General features: G+C 38.1%; 1 protein-coding gene across 3 annotated transcripts in view; it reads right to left on the minus strand.

Annotated features, from left to right (window-relative positions):
• The window catches only part of AGFG1 (ArfGAP with FG repeats 1), a 36,512-nt gene that overhangs the window by 12,057 nt on the left and 1,435 nt on the right, over positions 1-23,020 (minus strand). For all 3 annotated transcript variants that reach the window (XM_042821171.1, XM_042821170.1, XM_042821169.1), the window contains exons 2-5: positions 16,162-16,255; positions 5,438-5,553; positions 4,743-4,905; positions 3,575-3,731 (exon numbers count right to left, since the gene is read on the minus strand). In XM_042821171.1, coding sequence (XP_042677105.1) covers positions 3,575-3,731; positions 4,743-4,905; positions 5,438-5,553; positions 16,162-16,255 — 530 coding nt within the window. The remainder of the gene's footprint in view (positions 1-3,574; positions 3,732-4,742; positions 4,906-5,437; positions 5,554-16,161; positions 16,256-23,020) is intronic.

Below are 23,020 nucleotides of genomic sequence, written 5' to 3' on the forward strand. Positions count from 1 at the left end.
GAGCTGATCAACTCAGAATGTTTGCAATTTTGATTGATCAGGGAGAAACAACGGAAAGTAAAGATGTTTACCTCTCAAACCCAAATGTTAGCTTTCAAAACAGAATGTGTGGACTAACTGAACACTTCTTTGCAAATAAAAAAGCATTCTTGAAACATACTGCCAATTTGAATTCCTACAATACAATGTGCTTCTTTCCTGAGACCCTATGTCCTGGCTTCAGCTGGGAATAGTTGTTTTTCTTCATAATGCTTGTGTGATGCAGTGTTTTGGCTTTAGGAAAAAAACAAAATTGATAACACTGATGTTTTAGTTGTTACTGAGCAGTGCTGCACAGAACCAAGGACATTTCAGTTTTCCACCTTCTTGTACTTCCTCACCACTGGGGGCCTGGAGAGAGCTGAGAGGAGATAGAACTAGGACATCTGGCCTAAACTGACTAAAAGGATATTCCATATCATCTGGCATCATGTGAAAAACATACAGAACTGAGGGCAGTTAGCCAGAGAGGCAGCCACTGCTAAGGGACTGGCTGGGCAACGGTTGGCAGGTAGTGAACAATGGTGTCTATGCATCAGTAAGATAGCATTCATGGACTGCAACAACAAAATAACATCCAAAGAAATTTCAAATAGAATCTGTCTGCCCCTCCCTTTTTGTAGAATACTATAAAAGGAAATAAAAGGAAAAAATATCCGTTTAATTTCAAATAGCTGAACATTCAAACATCAGTATACTCAAAAGGAACTAGGAGCCTAATTCCTGAACTCCATGTAAAGTCTTACACATACAAAACAGAAATCTCTGAATTCTACTCTTTCTTCTTAAAATGAGTAGCTTCAAGAGGGATAAATTAAGAACTGCAACGTGCTCAAAAATGAAAGTGATGTTTTAAATATTGATGCATCAATTGTATGACTACTCAGACAGACGTTCAATTGACCAAATAGGATTCAATACGCAAGCATCACTCCTACAATTAGGACATTTCTCATTTTAACCTGCCACATGGATAAATATCTTCAATACCTCATGAGTGTAGACTGAAGAACTACAACGTATTATATTACAGACCACTGAACTGTACTGGATCAACTGACAGAGTGCAACTTGCAAGCAGGTCCAGTAGAGTTTTAACGACTCCTGCAGAACATTCTGATGTTGATCTTGCTCTATTTCATGTGGTAATGTTTAAATCTGTGCTGAAGTGGCACAAAGGTAAAGACTGGGTAAGACTTGGAATTTCCTGTACCGGAATAATTTGTAAATCATGTTTTTAAGTTTTCAAACTGACCATCCATCCTAAGCACTCCACCCAAAAGCTCTCCACCCAGAACAATACTGTTCAGGAACATGAGCAGACTGTAAGTCAGCACAGACTCACAACTGCCAATGTGATTATAAATCAATAAAACAGTACAAAAAACTTGCTGGCTACACCTATCTCCAATTTGACATGAAAATACAAGCTACACCCACAGTTCAGATTCTTCGTGATGTTTGCACTACCCAGTATGGAATAAAAGGCAGGAAGTACTCAAAAAAATCCTAGTGTAAAGGAAACAATTACAAAATTGAAAAACAGTTCTCAAGAAAGCAGTAACTGTGTCGTTCTTTTTTCTAAATAAAGTCTCCTCTGTTGTTAGCGACAGTTATCCTGTGCCAAACCTACTTAAAATCACTTGTGCAGACAACACTCTAATCTATTAGTTTGTAGGCCAAAATGTTGAATCCTTTTTTGACACTCTTACCGGTATGAAGCTACAAAGAACAGTTATTATAAAGAGATGGCTACCATCACCTTTTCAAAAACTCATCGTTTTGCAGAAACTATGGGACTTAAATACAGGAAATTCACATAAAGTCAGCACGTTTCCTCTCTGTCAGAAACCATATCCTGAGCCACATACATTAGAATAATTTGGGAAAAAGAGGGCCATACCAGAAGTGACACTTTCTGTACTACCTTTAAGCTTCACATTAGGCTTCACAAATCACAGCACAGTTCTTTACCATTTTCCTGTCAGCTGCTACACTTAGTTATGCTTCAATTGCAAAACCAGTAAATTACATTATTACTCAGATTTTGTGTTCCGAAAATTATTTACTTGAATCTGTTTGGGATTTTAAAACTTTCTGTAGGAGTCATGGGAAAGATCACAATGTAATAACTGAAACAGAAAATTAGTCATGACACCTGGACATTACTCAGAATTTTGATTTTTCAGCACACACTTTGACAAGAAATTAACCCAATCTTAATGCTATATTTATTCTAGAGCATTTATACTGCTCTTTCACCCATTCAAAAATGGACTAGAAGAGATACAGCAGTTTTACCTAGATTTGGAACACTGTACTGAAATATACCTAACACATGTGGCTTCTAGAATGTGGAAGTCCTGTTCAAGGTATACATCAATACAGATTAATTCAGTGCAAATTTGAGAGGAGTTAAGTGTCAACAGTAGAAATGTACAATATTGACCAGTCAGCATAAGTTTTCCCCACTTAAATACACCTTCAAAACAGTGATTCACATGAAATCTTATGGTAAGGATTTCACAAAACACACTGCAACAGAATTTCCTGCTCTTTATTACTGAATTCAACTAATTACGTATCATTTTTTGAAAGTTAATTTTGAGCAAGTCTTGGATGCTTTGCTCAATTCTTCAGGTGCATGACTGAAGCCCCCCTACTCACTCTTCCTTTCAGTTGTTAGCAGTTTTAGGTTTCTGAGAATTCTCTCTTTTTCTTGTTGGCTTAGCAGCATTACTTTCTCTCAGAAAAACTAGATGAAAAGCTCATTCAGGCCAGGCAAGTAAAGGTACTTTCCCACAATTACAAAGCAAGTTCACAACAACATACTTCAGTGACTGCAGAATCAGCTTTTTATTTAGGATAGACTGCTATGACTCGAGATATTTGGCTGAAAATACACCCTGAGGGCTCAATATATTTTACTGAAGACATTCTTAAAGAATAAGAGCCTACTTCACCCAGTGAAGACGTGCTCAAGACTTGTTTACTCTCCCTGAAAGTAGAGAATACTACACATACAGGTTTTATTCAGTTTTCAAAAAGAAACACAAGATGGGGAAGATGGGGGGGAAATCATTTTTAAACTGAGTGCCTTTGTTTTTCCTGTAACAAATTGACAGATATTGCCAATGCATTTGATCTCTCTTAGTCTTTTGATTTGCTTTCTTTCCATGACTGCCCTAATACTTTTCAAAAAGAAAATTAAAGGTCTAATATCAGCTTCTTTCTACATTCTGTTACTCATCCTTTCTCCTCCAAAGAATTTAAAGTTCTGTCAGTAGGCAGAAAACGTTCTAATCATACATATCATAGAAAATAGCTACAGCAACTCCCACTCCAGAAAAAATAACAGGATTACCAGTATTTGTGTCTTCTATTTCCATATAGAAAGATCTAAATGTAATCAATAAAACACTCTCAAAGCACAGAAATTAGATATAGCTTGTGAAAAAGTAGAATACAGAGTAATCAAAAATTAAAACTACATTTTATACATGCAAAAAAGGGATATGTTGCTCAGAACACTTACCTGTATGACTGTTAAAGTGTGCAAAATTAGCAAAATTTGCTGTTGCAGTTGACTGAGGAGCAGGAGCAGCAAAGATATCTGAGCCAAGGTCACTGAGAAGGTCAAATTGTTTCTTTTCTTGTTGCTGCTGTCCTTGAGACCGGCCTACAACAGGAGACTACAAACAACATCCAAATTAGCTAAAACCAAACTGATGTTTTACCAAATTGGCTTTTACAAAATGCTCAGAAGAAAGAGGACAGACTAAGCTTATTTAAGTCATTTATTCTTGAAGTTCAAGGTGCTGCATACAGCACAAACCTTTCTCTTGCAGTAGGAGGAAGATGTTACTTTACAATACTATGGCAGCTTTTAAGTGAACTCTGCAGCAGACTTTTGGATTAAAGTATCATACAAGGAGAAATTAGCAGCTTAAAAGCTGCAGTGTCAAAATTATGCATTTCCAACTGTAAACACTGTTCAAATGTGAGCAATAGAACTTTATTTTACAAGTTAGAAAATAGTTATTCACTGCATTCTGAAGAAGTTTTCAGAATTCAGCGCGAGGAAAATACTGAGGAACATCATAGGAAGACTCCAAGCTCCAAATTTCCACTGTGAGTCTGTAAAAGGTCTGCTGAAGAACTGTCTGCACCCTGAAGGTAAAAACATTTTTTCAAAAGACATCTTTTCTTTTAAGTATGTACATAGTGTTGTTTGGCTTTATACAACAGCATACAGAGGCTTTCTAAACAACACTTGGTAAGACAGCCACAGAATACAGAGAAAGTAATAATGAACATGCATGTTTCTCACATATATGCTCTTAACCATTAAATGAATGAATGTATGTCAGCCATTTTGTTTCTTAAAGCAAAAAAAATACTTGAAATACAATGCACTAGATTCAGCATATTGACATATTTAAGCAAAAGACAACTGTAATTAGACTTGCCAGTCACTCAAAAAAAAATCTGCGTTTTGAAAATAATCATGAAAAAAATCATTTTTATTCCTATAGAAACAACTTTAAATTTAGAACCCGATCTGTAAACAACTATATGCTTCAAGAAACCACATAAAATAAGCTTAAATGGTTATAATATAAAAGCTACTACTGCAAAAACTCCTATGCCACTGAACAAGAAAGAGATATACTACTGAACAGTTCTGTCCTTTTGTTACTCACCTGGCTAGGTGTGCCCTTGTTTAAGTGCAGTGCAGGTGCAGCTTCTCCCAAGAGAGATTTGAGGGGCTTCACCTCAGGCGTGCTGCTTGTACTACTAGCAGAAGACCCCGATATGGATGCATGGACTGATGCCACAACCTTTGCTTGCTCTGGAGGAACATACCTACATCCAAAGGAACAATTGTTTTTACAAGTTTAGCATGAAAAGTTCTGTCAAACATCCACCAGACTCAGGCGTGAAAACTGGTAGATCTCAGCTTTGCTGTTCTAACCACTAACCAAACAACAAACCATCAGTAGTTCGCAAAATGCCCGAGCTAAATGTCAGAATTTTTTTTATGGACTAGAATGCCAAGTCATTCATTTTTAAACTTTTGTTTGGAATACAAACCACCCACACCTTCTATCTCTTAAGAAATGCCTGCATGACTCCTACCTTACAGGGCTGTTGAAATAGAAATGGTTTAAGATAATGTCATCAATATGAACTACACACTGAGAAAGTTCTTTAAATACTTTTTTTCCCTCTTGTGCTTTCCTTAGGATCTATGAACAAAAGTTCAATAAAGCATTTTACCCTTAGAGTTGTGCAATCTAGTCTAAAGAACATACAAAAGGGAAAGCATACTCAAGAATAACAGTCAATATTTACTTCTTGTCACAAGCAAACACTGTAAATTGCAAAGCTATCTTACCATCTTTTCTTCTCATATTTTTCCTGTAGAAACTCCTTAACTTTCTGTGGATCCCTGAAGTCTGGAATTGCTGATGATCTATCATCAAATAGGCCTAGCCATATCTGTTTGCACACCTTAGAAGATTAAAAATAAAGATGACTGGTTAATAACAGAAAATATCTTAGTTCAAAACCTATTGAAGTTTACGATTGCTAATGCAGTCAAAGCATTAGAAAGCGTGTGGCTGCACAGTTCTTGTTCCAGATCAAGCTTCTGGTGCAGCACGTTCTGGTCTAAATACTCGAAATCGAAAGACCATCTGTCTCTGCAGGGCAAGAGAATCCCAACATCCAATTTCACTGGAAAACATTGCTTTCGCAAAGTATTTGCAATATGTTTTCATAAAATTGTCCCTCCATCTGAATGCTTCTTACAATGAACTTTAGCCCTTCTGTTTCACTTCTTTCTCTACACAGCATTACTTGTACTTCACAGTTTGGAATCTGTAGAAGCAGTTTATGTTATATCATGAAGTCCCAGACAGAAGCTTTAAAATATTCCGATTTTACTATTTAAGATACTGTCTGGATATAAGATTTTTATTTATTTCATTTTATTTTTAAACAGTCTTACCTTTCTCTAAACTTTAGATATCATTTTGGTATTAAATATTTTTTAAGAGGCCATCTATTAGAGAAGAGGGAAAAGACTACTTTTTCTTTGATCTCATTTTTTAATTGCAGTTGTGAGTTAGAAAGAGTCAAACCAACTGCAAAATACGTTTCCGCTTGAATTCCTGACAAAAAGGAAAGGTGACTGTTCTTGAAACCAAAAGACACAGAAGTTTTTGTACTGTTAAAAATCAGCACTTAAAATACTCCATAGGTAACCTGAACATACATCTGAACAGCATACCAGACATTAGCTAACCCCTAGAAACAGACACTGCCATTTTAGATGAGATTTCTTCCAGAGAAGCAGAGTCAAAAGACTTACGATGCACACCTTTCTTCCCACACCATTTCTGAAACCATTCTGGCCATCCCTCTAAGCCTCCTACAACTGCTCTCTTCCATCCCTGCAGTAGTATCAGGCCTTCAGCATCATCTCCAATGACCTTCAGAGGAAGCATGTACTCTAACAAGTATAGGAGCTGCACAGACCGACTGCCTTGAAAGCTGTCAAAAAAGGTATCAGCTGTGCTACTTTCACTACATCACTTTCCCAATACAGGCACTAACTCTGGTTGGCTGGGGGCGGGGAGTAGGGGGAAGGTGAGGGTGAGAGGGTGCAACTTTTTGTAGCCACTTCACTCAAATTGGAGCAACTTATCTTTGGAAACACTGGTCATCAAATTTGATCAGTCATTTCAAAGATTTATCTGGACTAGACAGACAGCATAAGTACATATTTCACATTTGACGTCTCAATTTCATTCAGCTTGATTAAATCTAATACTCCATTGTTTACTGGATAAGGGCAAGCAATGAGAAACATTTAAGAATCAAAGGACAGCTAAGTTAATGATTCAAATACTCATCTAAAAATAACATTAGTAGCCTTTATTTCAAAATAAGTTCATCAGTTATACAGTACTCATTTAACAACTATATTTCAAAGAATTAAGTTTAATATACTGTTCAGAGTTTGCAAAGAAACAGTCATCATTTACCGTCTGGTAATAGATGAAATGAAACCAAAGGTAACTGTGTAATACTTCTTCATATGAATAGGTTACAAACCACAGACTTGGTTAAACTCAAAAGCCTGCCCTAAAATAACAGCTAGGAGCATGAAGCACTATTTTACACAGCAACAATCCTTCAGTCCATCTAAGCATTAATTCCACTGACAAAGTACACAAACGGAAAACATTTACAGGTCTAGCTTCAGAAATCTGTAGATGATGCTCTGATGTGGGCCAGCAGTAGCATTTTCACGTTTACATTTGTAAAACTGTACCAACTAGCAGCCAGCTGACTGCTAGGAGCAGAAAAATCCTGTTCCTGGAAAGATACAGCAGGAATTGGTGTACTGGAACTCGCACAGTTGCTGTGTCCCCTAGTCCCTTCCCCAGTCCCAGCTTCAACATTTCAAGGAACATCCAGAAGCACAGATGGAAAGAGCTGTACCTAATTTTGGACAAACCCCTGCTTTATCCTGCAACTCATACAAAGGGCTGTACACTGATCAGCAGCGTGCATCCAGCCTAAAATAAGATAATGAGCAAAAGAGGCGTTGCTCCCTACCCATTTCAGGCTGCTGAATTCTTCCCATTTCTTCTACTACACCAAAATCAGATCCAAGAAACTTATCATAATTGCCATGTCACTAGTAGCAAGGAAACTCACTGTGAGATCACCTCAAATTCAAACCACGGGGTTTTTTGTTGTTGTTGTTTGCTTTCATTTTTTAAGTTCCTCTTCTGCCTCATCTCCACCCTGAAGTGCCTAAGCATTCAGAGGGTGGAAGAATACTGCCTCAACTACCCCCTGAGCAATACTGGCTATTTCTAGGAGAAAGAGAGATCCTTTACAACTTTGGGTCATTACCAGCTACACAGCCAGAGGAGGCAACAGTTATATGTATACAAATAACTGTAGGACTATACAAGGAGGACTGCACTGTCCAAATACACAGCTGGTTTAAAATACTTGATGTGAGCTTCTTGAGGGAGTTGCTTCTTGCACGTTGAACCTTCAAGCTTCCAAAAACATTTCCTGGAGCAACTAATTTCTAAGCACTAACACAAAAGCAGTAACTGAATATGCCTTAAGTCATTCTAACAACTAATTAAACCTGGCAGGCACCCTTTATTGGCTCTCTGTCACCAGAAGCAAGGAGAAGAGTATTTCTAATACTTGTGTTAGAGGGGAATACCACAACACATAGCACCCAAGCAGAAAAACCCACATTTAGTCTCACATGCTTCAGCAAGCAATGCTCATTTATTCAACAGTTTTCACTAATATTTCTACTACCGTTGAACTTTCACACACCTTAGTTTCTTTATATAAAGGATTTGTAGAGAGTAAATAAAATGGGCTGGAAATCTTAAATACAAATGAGTCTTTTTAGAAAGCCTTTTTTTTTTTTTTATAAAGCTTTAGTATCACATGAGAAACTAATAAAAGACACAGTTATGTCTATTTCTGTATGAAGTACCACCCAACGCTTTGAACATCAGCAGCCATTGGGAGCGAGCACAATAAAAGGCCTGTTGTCTTTGCTTGCTTGCTAGTGACCTGTATGCTCTTTCTAGCTATACTTTTGTTACTATCATCTGACTTGACAGGGATCCACAATAACACATTGATTATGCTTCAAGCAAGCTGTAAGAGACCATGGTCAGCTATCTACCAAAAAAAAAAAAAAAAAAAGCGGAAAGCTGCACAGTATTGTTATAATTTCCAAGTTTGATTTCATCTTACAAGGAAACATTAATTGTAGTCAGAGACAGAACTTATTAATGCTGTAATTTGAAATAGTCACCTTTCTATCATATTAAGCTAAGAAGTTACTAATACAATAGCCGGTGCAATGCAGTTTTATTGACCAGATTATACTGTTTATTATTTTACTGCTATTTAAGTATTAGTCTTATAGGAAAGCTCAAGGAAGTGTGCTTCTTAAAATTAAATGTTACATTATTTGAAGTTTAGCTGTGGTGGGGTATTCAGCACTTACATCTAGGGTATCCTACCACTCCCCACTTACCAGTTTTTTAAATCTCTACATGAATTTGACAGCACTTGAGATACTACAAGATTAATCATTAAAAAAAAAAGCAGAAAATCAGATCAGCAACTTCACTTGAGAACACTCCAGTATCAGCTCCAGTTCTGTGTTCCGTCTGGCCTGAGTTGCCTCAGGACATCTGGACAAATTAGCACACAGTCACTCACAGCAGGTGCTGACTTGTGCTCAGGCATTACCTCCAGCACATGGAAAAAAGAAAAAAAGAATAGGTGCAAAAAGATGGCAGAGGGCACAGAAAGCTTCTCAAAAACATGCTTTACGGGTTTAGATGTTCTGTTAAAGATTTTGAATATTAACTTACTATAAGAAAAAAAGAGAGAATATTAAAAAAACAAATTATTTATATGCTTTGGGATATCAAACTAATTCCTTGAAGATCATGTATTTTTTAAATAAACACCCAACTACCTCATACCTGAATCAGCATTGAAGGACTAAATAGGAAAATGCTACTGCCCAAGTTTCAAGATACATCTTAAGCTCTATTCTCACAGAATTACCTCCTCTTTTCTTTCTCAAACTGTAGTATATGAAGTAACCAAATCCATCACAAAGTTGCACAACTTCTCTATTGAGGTACCAGATCTGAAATGCTAAGGCTTCCTGAAATCCTTCTACTTATTCATTTTCTTGAGCTAGCCCTGGTTCAGCCATTTAACAGTAATATTGTTCTTTTCAGAACAGCAGCACAAATTAAAGCTTCTGCTCAAAAGCTCTGTACATCCACTAAAAGCTGTGCTATACTCCTCCTTTTGATAACCAAAGCTCTATTAGACAATATGCTCTTCTTAGATGAGAAGAGTCTGGCAAGTGAGAGCCAAGAGTAAACATTCAAGTTACATGGGATCCCCTAGAAACAGTGGAACATATCCAACAATCCATAATCATTGTCCACTGTCCCTGAAAAGTATAATTAGTTCATGTCCCACTGGGTCACCAATGCAGCAAGAAAAAAAGACATGCTGAAGTCACAATGAGTAAGTGCATGCAGCATGTGAAAGTCCAGTTTGTTGAAAGGTTGACAGATGGAATACTTGAAGTTTTTCTTGCCTCTACTGCTTCACAGTGAATATCATAAGAGCTGCAAAATAGCAAGATAAAGCAAAGTTGAGCAAACCTTGTTAAGTGACAATAATTAGAAGAAACAAAGACTCAGAATAGCTATCCTAGTGGGATTTTAAAGTTTGTGAGGACATTTACAACTGGTTTGGGAAGAACAGCATCTGTTCTCTGCCAACAAGCTCCAGACCTGTAAGGGATGTCATTAGACATTTGGCAACTAGATACTGGAAAGTGCAGAATTAGATCAGCAAGTACAGCATGCAGCAATAAGGAAAAGAGAATCACAACCAGCTTCAACCTACTCACCCTGACCTAGATAAAAACCCTGGAGGTAGAAAGGCAGAAACTGCAAGCTGACATAACTTATCACAAAAAGGAAAAACTGGGCCAAATGCATATACAGTATGGTCCCTTCCAACTCCAAGAACTCTACAATCCATTGGTTTTGTTTCTTTGTGTCTATACTCAACAACTTTTCTATTTCAGGGATAAACTCTTTCCTAGAATAAATGCATTTACCCACCTTCTTTCCTATACACCTTTTATAGTCCTACAGTTTGAGGGTCTGCCTTTGTTTTCAGCTTCTGCACAGCTGACTAAAGAACTGACACTACTCACTGTGTATCTGGTATTTCGCAAAACCAAGCTGACCAGAAAGGCTTCTGGTTTAAAACCCAGCCTCCTACTTTATTTCTTACTTTTAGGAGTTCCAGACAGGGCTCAAAGCATACCAATTTATCTGCTTCTAGGTTTGGATAGTTGCATTTGGTGGTGATGGGAGGATAACTACAGATTCATGTGGTGGGGAGGGAAAGACGTACTAAAAACTGCTCACAGAGAAAACAGCTGTATCCACTCGATTCTGCAGAAAGCCTGAGAATTTCAGAGTTCAGCTACTTCTGTTTTAGTGCTATGTATTTCAACCACCAAACATTTCACCATGTCATAACTATTTCACTGATATAGATCTCCTGTGTGTGTGGGAAGGCAGATATGGGAGAAACAAAGGCCTTCTGCTTACACAACACATTGAGCCACCACACTTAAATTCCTGTTAGCCTAGCTATGCTAGTTAGGAATCGTACAGATTCAGTTAGGCCCTGCTATGCAGTAAAAGGCAACATGGCAAGGATAAATTATAGTAAGAGACATACTTCTGCTGGGAGAAGCTATACTTTAAGTAGAAAACACACACTATTAGACCTACAGCAACAAAGCACTTCTTGTTTAGACCCAGACAACCCACTGCATGGGAAGACTACCTGTGTCAGACTTGTTTAAAAAGCTCTAATGAGATATTACCTTTCAGCAGTCTGGTGAACACAAAATTAGATCTCTCCCTCCCCCCAACAAAATATCGCATTGTGCACCCAATGTAATGCTGACAGTGCAAATAACTGCAGATTACTATACACCAGAACTATGTTCCGAAACATAACACTCACCACAGGAAGAAAGATTTGGAAACAGTTCCCTTATGTAAGCAAGTTATAGCTTTGTTTAGTAATTCAGCATTTCTAATGTCAATATTATTCATTAATCTCTGTAGGTTAAAGGAATTTTATACTGTCAGTACACAGATTTCAAAGACAGTTTGGGTCCAAAAGCTACAGCTGCTTTCATCAGCACAGTCCATGCTAGCAAATCCTGCTAACAAAGACATTGTTCCCCATGCAATCAGCTCATCCATCTCTATATCGTATTAACAGAACCAGGGATACACCACAAGGACACCTGACTGCACAGCTCATGCTGTCAGGACTCATCAGGGCCAGCTTATTACTATTCTTTCCACTCCTAGTTTCTCAGCTACTTTCCACAGTCAAGAAAATTCTAGGACAGCATTTTGTTCAGCCCGAAGACTAGCTTTGAACCAGGCCCATACTGCTACCAGTTCTGGAGTTCCAGATCCTCCTGGAATCTACAGAGCAGGAAACAGGAAACAAACACTTGCATCATATCAGCTACCATGAAGTAAATTAGCTCTACCAGAATCTAAACCTGGGCAGCAGGTACCATTAAGTAAGAGTCACAGGAAAGCATACTTAAGCACTGTTAAACTAATTTCAGGCAGCTGAGCACACCTGCACAGCATTCTGCTCAGTAACTCAGGTGAGCATCTATCCCAGAGCAAAACAGTTTTTCCAAATAGAAGAACGAAGTCATTTGCCAGCATTACTAGGTTAGAATAAGCTATTGAGAAAAATTAAAGTATCTGGCAGACGTCAAAAACAGAAAAATTAACTATCACATATAGTGATATCATTATATCACTGTAACACTTTGCCTCCTATTACTATTTTTCACATGTGGTAGGAAGCTGCTGTACAGATATTCACAACTGCAACGTTAATGAGATGAGTACCACGGCTGTATACCACAAGCAGCAAGTTCACTTCCCACTAACACTGCTTTACTGAATCAGAGGTCTAATAAGCATCAGCTCTCCTTGAATGCTTTGTAACAAAGTGAGTCTCCACACCACACACTCCTTAGCAAACCCACCATGAGGTATTAAAATACCTTCTATACTGCTCTTCATGAAAAGGAGAAAAAATCCTACGCAGACAAACAGAATTGTCTTCGTCCTTCAAAACGACTTCAAAAGGCACACGAGGAATATCAGCTTGAAGACACCTCCATTCTTGCCATACAAGTGAGTGCGCTACAACGTTAGTAAAACCAGAGTCTGGGTGTCTACCTACAGATGAATAAGCACCACCAAAATACACATCTCTCCAAGTACAGCAAGGTTTGGCTTTGAACCCAAAGTAGTAAAAACTCAGCCAAAAGTTAACTTCACTAGGAAGATTCTCAATGAATCTACAGGGAAGGAAGTAGTATCTCATGTTTTAAGAGAAGCTGCTCTGAATAGTCTCTTCTAAATGCAGTCTCTTTAGAGAAGCTTTCTAGTAAGCACAGCTTTAACCACGTGTGTCACAGAAGACAGCAATTTGTGACAACTGGGGAAAGTTACTATTTCAGGAACTAAGAAAACTTTACCCTTTGTTTTTAAGGGAACATCAACCTCACACAATACATTGACTCACTGACTTTATAAACAACTCCCTGAAGGACAGTGGAAAACTACTTCCTCCAAAAACAACTCACCACCTTAATAATGACTTTATCTCAGTGAAGGTTTGTTTAATGTGATTCTTGCTATTTTTCTTTCAACAGAGAACAAATTCCCTGTGCTACACCATGATCTATTAATCCAGAAATAGAAAAGTTTACTACAGAGGCCCTGGCTATATAAAAGTATTTTACACACCATAGAAAGACAGACATTAAAAACACTAACTTGGAATAAAAACTTTATTTTTCTTCCAGTTGCAGAACTAAAAAGCTCAGCACTGCCAACATCCAAAACATTTAGTGACTGTACTTTGTTTCTTACTGATCTCTAAAACTCTGGACAGTTTCATGTCTGAAGAAGTTCAGATCAAAAAGTTTAATTCCTTAGCATCAGCACAGATGTCTATGTATATGAACAAACTAGACCAAAAAGAGGGTTTTTTGTCAAGTGAGATGAATTTCATCTACCTAATACTACCTAAGGTCAATACTAATACAAGAAAGTTACTACTTAACTACTGCTGCAACATACAGCATGAGGAACTGAAAGCATGCTTAATTAGGCTTTAAACTTCTAATGGTGCTTAAAGCAGTAACACTTCAGCAAGCAATCTTGACGACAGAGGCACATCTTAGTTACTGAGGTAGCTCAGTTAAATCATTACAATGTTTTGTTAATGACAGAAATGAATACTACAAAGACATGCGCTTCTTGAAACAGTATGTCACTGCAGATATCTCAAGTGTATTTACGTTGACAGTAAATTATGAATAAAATAAATCATAATTGCAGGGTAGTCAGTTCCATAATGAGAAGGAGGAACTATGCTGATCAACCGTGTTAGGACAACTTCTGGTTTCAAATCAGTGAAAAAAGTCATCACATTCTCTAGCCATAGCAGATTTGAAAAAAAACTGAAATAAAAACAAATACAGGTGTGTTATAAGCTGCTCTGAAAGTAATGCCTCCTATTTATTTCCATGGAACCTATAACAGATACAAACTACACAATATCTGTTTGATAGAGCAAATGCTCAGCTACAAAACACTGTTTTTCAGCACAGTCACCACCAGGAGCCACGCACTTTCACCAGTAAGAAACAAGAGACCACACATCACACTCATAGAAGTCTGCACTAGCAAAGGTACCCCACTGCTGCTGTCATCGCTGCTGAAACACACCACCCACCACCTCACTGTGCTCACATCCACTGTTGGGTCTCATTCAGCAAGTGCTGATGAATGCCAGTGGGTACCATTTCCTCCTCACGGAGCAGTTCAGTTCTGCACCTTTGTTTCATACACACTTCTATTGTCCAACACCATTCTGTCGGACATCCCTCTGCTGCCATCTGCCACATGGCAACAAAATGTAATGAAATATTGGCAGGAAGATTCAGCCTCTGCTGCCATACCACCAACATCCACCTCTGATATCGTGGGCCAATACAATAAGACAGGCAGCATTACTTTTGGAGCAGTCCTCAACTATATACACACATACAAATACATACATGGATGCATACTTTAGACCTGTGCATACACATACATATATGCTCACATGTTTTCCTTTATACTTGGAAAATGTAAACTCTAACATTGCTTTACAATCGAATCTTATGGAAAGAGACTCATATATACTTTACCTAGACCCACAAAAGGTTCTTTATTGCTCTCCTTATGCAAAAAGTCAACAACATGCTGTAATATTTACATTGTTAAACAGCTTTAACAAACCACAGCAATTTCAAAAAGCTACTCAAAGATATTGAGAAAACGTTGTACTGTCAGGCAGTTTAGACCCCATTCCAGCTTTGTCTAGAGCAATCACCCACTGAACAACTAACAACTAAGTCATTTCAACAAGTAACACTTATTTCTTAGGACAGGAAAAGAAATTGCTACTTGTATTTTCATTCTTAAAGCTGACAGTTATGAACGAGGCTAAGTTTACAAAAGTTGAGTGTCAGCATTTTAACTAATGATGAGCTTTACAAGAACACGTTAGTACAATATTCCACTGACTACAATCAATAACTCTTCTGAAACAGAATACGGATCCTATCAAAGTGAAACAGAATCTTTCCATATTTGGAGTAGAAGTCGCCTCCAACTTCTTAATGCTACAGCACAGTATTGAAATGCAAACCTCATCCACAAATTGAGGACAGCAACAATGGAATCCAGGGTTTACATTCTACAGAGGGCCCCATAAGATGCAATCCAATCTATACCAGATTTCATTTTCATTTATTAAAAAAAGTAAAATAAAGACAGCACACTAGAACTTCATTTCTTCAAAGCTGACACAAGTCCCTCTAAACATACAAGATCATCTAATCCTTAGAGGAAATAATGTCTCCTTTTCCTTCCTCCCTTCAAGGACCTTCAAAATACCACTATATTTTTATTGAAGAAAAAGGCTATTGAAACTATTGTAAGGCTTCCTAGCACCTACCCCACAGAAATACATCTATGAGTAATTAATTCATGTTTGCCATGGTTGATTCTTTCAGGAGATGCTGCTGCAGTCAGCCTAAAGGTCTGGGCATGCAGAGTTTAAATAAATGCATAGTGCCTAACCTCAAGGAAAAGGAGGAAAACCTGTCTCTTAAGATCTGACCATGTGAACCTAGGCTGGTCAGGCTAGGTAATAGCACAACATTCTGATCATCAGCTACTGAAGTGAAACTAGCTCCTTAGGAGTATCACTTCAAATGAGCTTAGCTTCAAGACTCCTGAGTACTTGTTACTTAAAAAAACCTCAGGTTTTGTTTAACTACTATTTCAAAGTTGAATATTAGAAATGCTTATCACTTGGTATTCTGTAATTAATACTTACTTCATTTCCATGTTTCTGCAGAAATTCTATTTCCTGTTGTGTGAAAGTTGTCATTGAAATTGACTTCACTCTGTGGGGTGGATTCAAGCCCCGTCTAAAAAAAGAATGAAGAAGCATTTTGTCAGTATTCAGGAAATTCGTCATCACACAATCACTTTTAACATTACAAACTGAAGCCAACTCATCTCAAAACTGCATTCAGAGTGCAAAGTCAAATAACTGAATTTTAGAGATCAAAGTTGCACATGCAAACTTATGAGGACAATTATACCTCTTGTGAAACCTTTATCTGTTTCCACAAACTTGTTCATCTTTTCCTTTACATCTCTTAATCTTGGGTCCCTCCATCACCATTTTCTTGCCCTCCCAATCCTCCTTCACTTGACCCCGCTCTAACTGGAGTAGATTTCTGCCTGCTACATTTCCCAGCTCAGATTTTTTTTCCTCTTGCTCTAACCTCCCAGAACCTTTTTCTAGATTATTTTTTGCCCCTCTGTCCACAGGTCTGTCATCTTCCTTCTGAACACCACAAGTAACACCAACAGAAGAAAGTCAAGTTTCCCATTGTGCTCTCAAAATAGTGGAATAGCTCAAAGCTGCAGCAGCTCTGCCTCAGACAAAGATGGGCACATTCTCACATCCATACACGGCTCAAAGCAGGACTAAAAGAAACCAAAAGTCAATTTTGTTGCCAAAGCTTGATACTGTCAAAACCAGTTCAGTCAAAACATGCAAGCATAGAAAAATCCTGCTGAGTAACACAGCAAGTATAAGAAAATGCTTTCCCTTCAAGCTTTTTCCTTAAGTACATGCTAAGTACTGCTTTTTGCCCACAAATACTCGCAATTAAAATCAAACTGTGTTTTGTTCAATGAAAGGAAGAACATTACAGCCCACATATACCAAGCAGTGGGGGCACCAACAGGTAGTACAGCCGTGTTACCTTAATCACGTCTAGATTTTTTTTTTTTGATACTGTCTTAAAAAGAACGTACACTAAGTTAATTACGAGATAACCACAAAATATTGCACTCTCTATGCATGCAAGAAGGCTGTCTCCAGAGAAGATGAGGAATGCTCTACAGGAATGTAAAACAGGTAGATACAGTTAGCCAGCAAATGGCTAACAAATCAACTGACACAGCTTTGTTGCTTATATTTGTTATTTATTTATTAATTTAATTAATATTAAATTTTAATTTAATATTCATTAATTGGCAGTTTGGTTCAGATTGCCTTTAGGAATACAAACCACTGACAACTAATTTAAGCTGAGCAGCAGTTTTGTTTAAACTCTGATTACTCCAGGAATGTTAATTATGATGTCACTGTTTAGACCTAGTTTGCCCACTTGATTAATAAAAAGTTAATCTTTGTAGATAAGTTTAAAAAGTAATTTTTTTTCAGTACTGAAAAGCCTAACAAAAAAACCTACTGTAAAGTTTTCATGCAAATTCACCTTGCTGTCTACATCCACTATAAAATGTCAATGCTGATTCTTGTGTTTAAAAAAAAAAAGAATAGAGTTGATTTCCACATGAAAAGTTGGATACTGCTAGGAAGGCTAAGCACGATGTATAGCTTAACCATTACTTCAAAAACTGTAGATTTAAGACGCTCACTGTTCAAAACACTTGGGTAAACAAAACAGTTCATTGTACCTTGCCAAGACATACATGAACTTACAAGTACTGGAAAAACAGAAGTCACACATGAACCTACTGGCCTGTGAAAATTAGTTTCACAGAACGTTATTTGCCTAAAGCAAATTTTTTTCAAACCTGAACATCTAAAATTAGACTCCACAGTTCAGTATCACAGCAAGAAGGCACGAGATATTTAAGTAGGAAAACACATGTACCTGCTCTACACTGATTTATTAGGGCTCTCACAGCTTTTAGGAGAGCATAAGTGCGCCATCAGTTCTGTTAAGCACCACACTAAGCACATTTAAAGCACTGTGTACTAGATGGTGTTCAGCCTGACTAGAGGCTTCCTACACACCTCACCACCTCTCTCCAGTGCAGACTGCTCTCCTGTTTTAAAGTTTGTGTTATAAAGCTCCAGATGCCCGGATTTACAAGTTATGGCTGCAATGTACAAGAAGACAACTCATCTCTTCTATATCCTTCTGTTAAGGAGGGAAATACGCCCCATCCCTACAGGTCAGAGCCTAGCACAGAAGCATCTGATGTCTTGCATGATGGAAGAGCACACCACTGAATCACTGATCTAATAAAACGTGACATTCTGAACCTTAATGGTCAGAAATACAAAGTTATTGATCAAGCTGCATTATCATACATATGAGTAACTCTTAAGTTCATTTAAGATGGCCGGGGTGGGAGAAAGCCTAAGAAAACCTTCTCGCATATTGGAAGCACAAAAGAAATCAGCCTAGACCAAAGAGTTCAAGGGGCTGTATTGCACAGCATGGAAATACAACCCAAAACACGTGCACAGTTTCTTGATAAAATCACTTAGATTTTTACAATCAAAACATCTTAAAAACATTTTTAATATGATTTACTACTACTAGTAAGAGTTACTTTCAAACATGCTATATCCATGAACCAACTAGAATCTCCCTGGAACAGTCCAGTAACTGGATTTAGAAAGGAGAAGTCAAAACAGAAAACTAAGTACTAAAGCTCTGGCTCGCAAGTCCTAAGCTATATTACCCTTCCTTGCTTACAGGAATTACAGGTGATTCACAAGCAATTCAGATACCTCCAGGAGAAGCTTAATGGTAGACAGCCAAGTACAGTTATCCCTTAAGAGGAATTAAAGGCATTTTTTATCCAAGCATAGAAAACAAGAATTTACCTAATACTTGCTTTGTTTCTTTTATATATTAGGTGAGCACTTTGCACAGTTCTAATGCATCACAGTATTCCTATTTAATTCCTATTTAAGGAGACAAATGAATTATAATCCTTTAGTCAGAATAATAATGCCTAAACTCAAATTGACCCCAAACATATATTTGTAACCCATACAGGTGCAGCAGTACCAGTTACTCCTTTCTGTGCTGCAAAGCTCCTCAGGATGACACTACAGCGCTTAATCCAGATCGCAGCCATCTCCTCAGAGGCACTCGGGAAGGATGACTGAGTCAGATGACCATTCTGCCAGGCTGCATGCAGCCAGCATGCCACAGCTACAGCATCCCACACTTCCATCCTGCTCATGAATACAAGCTTCATACTCAGAAATGATTATTCCTGCAGAACAGCACTGCAACCAGAACCTCCAGTTCTGAGACTGTCCTGCACTGACTTGGTCCATGCTGTCAGTGATAGTTCATCAGCTGGATACTACGGCAAACAGAGCAAGGTTGTTCTCCAGCAAGTACTGGTAGAACTTGTGCTCTAACAAGGGAAGCTTTAAGGCCAGCAGCACAAGACCACAAAGTCTGGGGATTTAAACATTCAACATTTAAGACACCATCAATGAGCACCAAAGGTTTGATACTAATACAATTTAGAGCAAGTTTAGGTTGAACTTGTGATTGCTGGGAGAGCAGCCGTTTCTGTGCTCTTCTCCAACAAATGACAGCAACATTTCAGAGAATACCAGACAGGGCTGGAACACAAGTTTCTATTTATAAATGCTTAGAAGTGGGCTTTGTTGGTTGGGATAGAGGGGCACTTCCATGGGAGGAATGGTGGGCAGATGGTTATTCAACACCATTAATGTCACCCTACGTCAGATTCTAACATGATCTCAGGTCTAAGCCAGCAAAATCTGATCCCCAAAGAAGAGGGAAGTTACTGAGGCAAAGCAAATGCGAGGCCCTTGCACAGTACCCTACATTCCTATGTGCCTGAAAATGAGTTTTGGAAGCCTAGTGTCACCATACTCACTGTTATTTCTACACTATTGTTATTAGCAATAAGTGAATATAAGCAGTATTGACCATTCTGGGTACTTGAAGACTTCCCTGGAGACCTTCCACCATCTCACAAGTTCACTTTATTTTTAACAGCAAAAGACTTACATACACAATCAAGGTTAATTTAGCCTTTTTCTTGGACTAAAAAAAAATCCTTCCTGAGCTGCACAGTATTTACCATGGCACAGACATTTATCTAGCTTTCCAGCCAGCACATAGAAAAAAGAATGAATGTATAGATACATAGCACAGAGCCATTTTCCAATGATGATAAGGAAAAAAAGGAACTGGGAAGCTACGCCAACAGTCAGAATCACCTTCACTCTAGCACTGCTCATTTAGACATTTTAATTTCTGCAGAATTCTTCTGGAGAAAGGGACAGCAAGCCACAGCCATTACACAAAGATTTATTGTTTAGTCTGTTACTGGTATCAGCCATTAAACACTCCAATCTGGCTGATACAGAAGTCCCTCAGCCAGAAAGTTTTAACATTTCAAATAGGGATATTATAACCAGCCAACAGAAGGCCACATCATCCAATAACTGTAAGAAATTGGATAAAACAGCTTTTTCATTCCCCACAGTAACAATATGTTCTAAATATTCTTACTCGCTCCTTCCTGCAAGCCAGGAGTTCCAGCATCTGAATAAGAAAGTTCCCCAGGAGGTTGGAGGGGGGAGAAAGAGTGGTGCCAGGGAGGGGAAGGGTAGAAGAGGAGTCCAGATGATCATCAGCAGATTTTTAGAAAAGCTATCCACCAGGCAAGGGTACATCAAGAGTACAGAACTGGAAGTGGACTCATAGTCAAACAGGTAATCTTTTATTCAAGAATTTACAAACACCTTAATTTTTGATAACTAGGAGAAAGCTGAGCAGGAGAGCTGCTTGAAAGCAAAGACAGACAAGAGACAGCTGAGAAACAAGTCAAAACAGCACATGATCAAGACAAAGAGAGGATGTCACTATCAGCAGAATACACTATGGCGTCCAAAAACACTAGACATCACTACCAAACACAGTGATGTGATGTGTATATTTCTACACATCTTGCATTCTTTTCCAACACCAAAAAGCAGGATTGGGCACAGCTTCCATGATTCTATGCAGCTTTCCTTCCATAGAAAGAGCGATTAAACAAGGGGACAAGCAGAGGTATTTCAACACTATCCCAAGCCACTACCCAAATTACTGCGCATGAACTTTCTCCTGCATCCTCCATTTCGTACAGCTCGGACTTTACTCTGGTAAACTCAATCTGCTGGGAAAACTTAAGTCCTGCATATTATGGAAAAAGACCCCCACTATATTATGAGCAACTAACTTGCTGTGATTCACCTTCAACATTTAAGTCAGAAGCAGACCTTCTTAAACTCATTAGTTCTTTGCCATGTTCAGCAGCACTCGAACAAGCTAATCAGACTCTCTTGGAAGCACTTTACAGTCATGGCTTTCTTAAAACTAGGTCTGGTAACAAATAGCGTTGATATCTTTCTGTACACAGAAGCATTAGTATAAACCACTAGAAATTAATGACAAATCCCACACGAAGGCTTTGGGTTTGAACAGACTGAATAAACACCTCAGAAAACTTCCAAAAAACCCTATTCAGATATCAGACTTCTGAAGTTTAGAACTGTATCTAGAACAACACACCTGTTGAAGTTGATACTGATGTTAGCAACCACACATTAGAATTAACTGAGTAACCTTTCTGAAGGAGACTCGTTAACTATCAGTCTTTTAATCTTGCACTGGGCATTTTGCCCTTGAAAAAAAACAGTCTACTTACTCCAAGAATACTTCCTGTAACAGACTGGAAAAAAAAGTTAATTAAAACAGGAAGCAATGAAAGTCATTCACATAGCATATAGGCAAGACCAAGTAATAATAACATTACAGCCTTACAGTAAAGCAAGTACTATGAGGCAGAACGCAAGCAGCCATTAAGAACTACAGAAGCAGCAAGACTTTTACGCTCATTTGCCATTACGTGGTTTCTTCCCAAGTCATTCCTCTGCACTGTGGAACTCTCCATTGAAAAACATTTGGAAATAAACAAGTTGTCTGAAGGTCTGTTCCAACAGAAATGTTTAAGAACAAACAAACAAAAAAAACCAGTTTCTAGTGGTGAGGCAGGACTTCTCTATCTCCATGCTGTCTCATTACCAAGAAAAATATCCCACTGCCTCGTTGTAAGGTGTTAACAGAAAGGATGTATGATCTGCATACGCAATTCATGAAAGTGTTTCCACGTCAATATGAAAGGAACACAATTTTATTTCAGTAGAAAAAGTCCTCTTAACAGTCATTTGTACTCTCTTTAAGCATCAATGTTACTAGCTATAAGAACTAAAATCATTCTTTAACAGAAACACTGTACATTTGGAATAATAATATTCTAATAAAATGCCAATTGATAAGCATCTTTCAGAAAAAGCCTTACTTTCTTCAAGCACAGTAGCAACCAAGTGATAGCTAATTTAACAGCAAGTGACAGCTGTCCCTTGCTCGCTTGCTGTTTCATTGCATATCCTTCATGTTACTGTAAATTGGACTATGGACATTAGTGGACCACACATCACAACCAATAGATAGAATGAACAAATCCTCCCAAAGCCACACAAAATATCTCAGCAGCACTTGTGATACGTTTCTTAAAACTAAGAAGCCTGGAAAATAAAGAATATTCTCATTGAGCACTTTTGTCGTGCTGACAGTTTAACCAGTAAGAACATGTGCAACCATTAAATAAGCTCTGTGCAGTAGCTTAAAATAGTTTCACATGCCAGCACAAATAACAGTTTGCTAGCATAGCAAACAATAGCCAGGGCTGGCTGATTAAGTGCCATGTGTAAGTCAAAAGCAAGAGACTCTCTTCAGCTTCCCAACCTGAATGTATTTTCTATATGCAAAAAGTCTACACAAAGCAGGGGGGAAAAAAGCCTAACTAGCTGTGTGGTA

Source organism: Centrocercus urophasianus, unplaced genomic scaffold (genome assembly GCF_019232065.1).
Source record: "Centrocercus urophasianus isolate 14NV4802_14NV808 unplaced genomic scaffold, USGS_Curo_1.0 seq_19, whole genome shotgun sequence".
NCBI classification, from domain to species: Eukaryota; Metazoa; Chordata; class Aves; order Galliformes; family Phasianidae; genus Centrocercus; species Centrocercus urophasianus.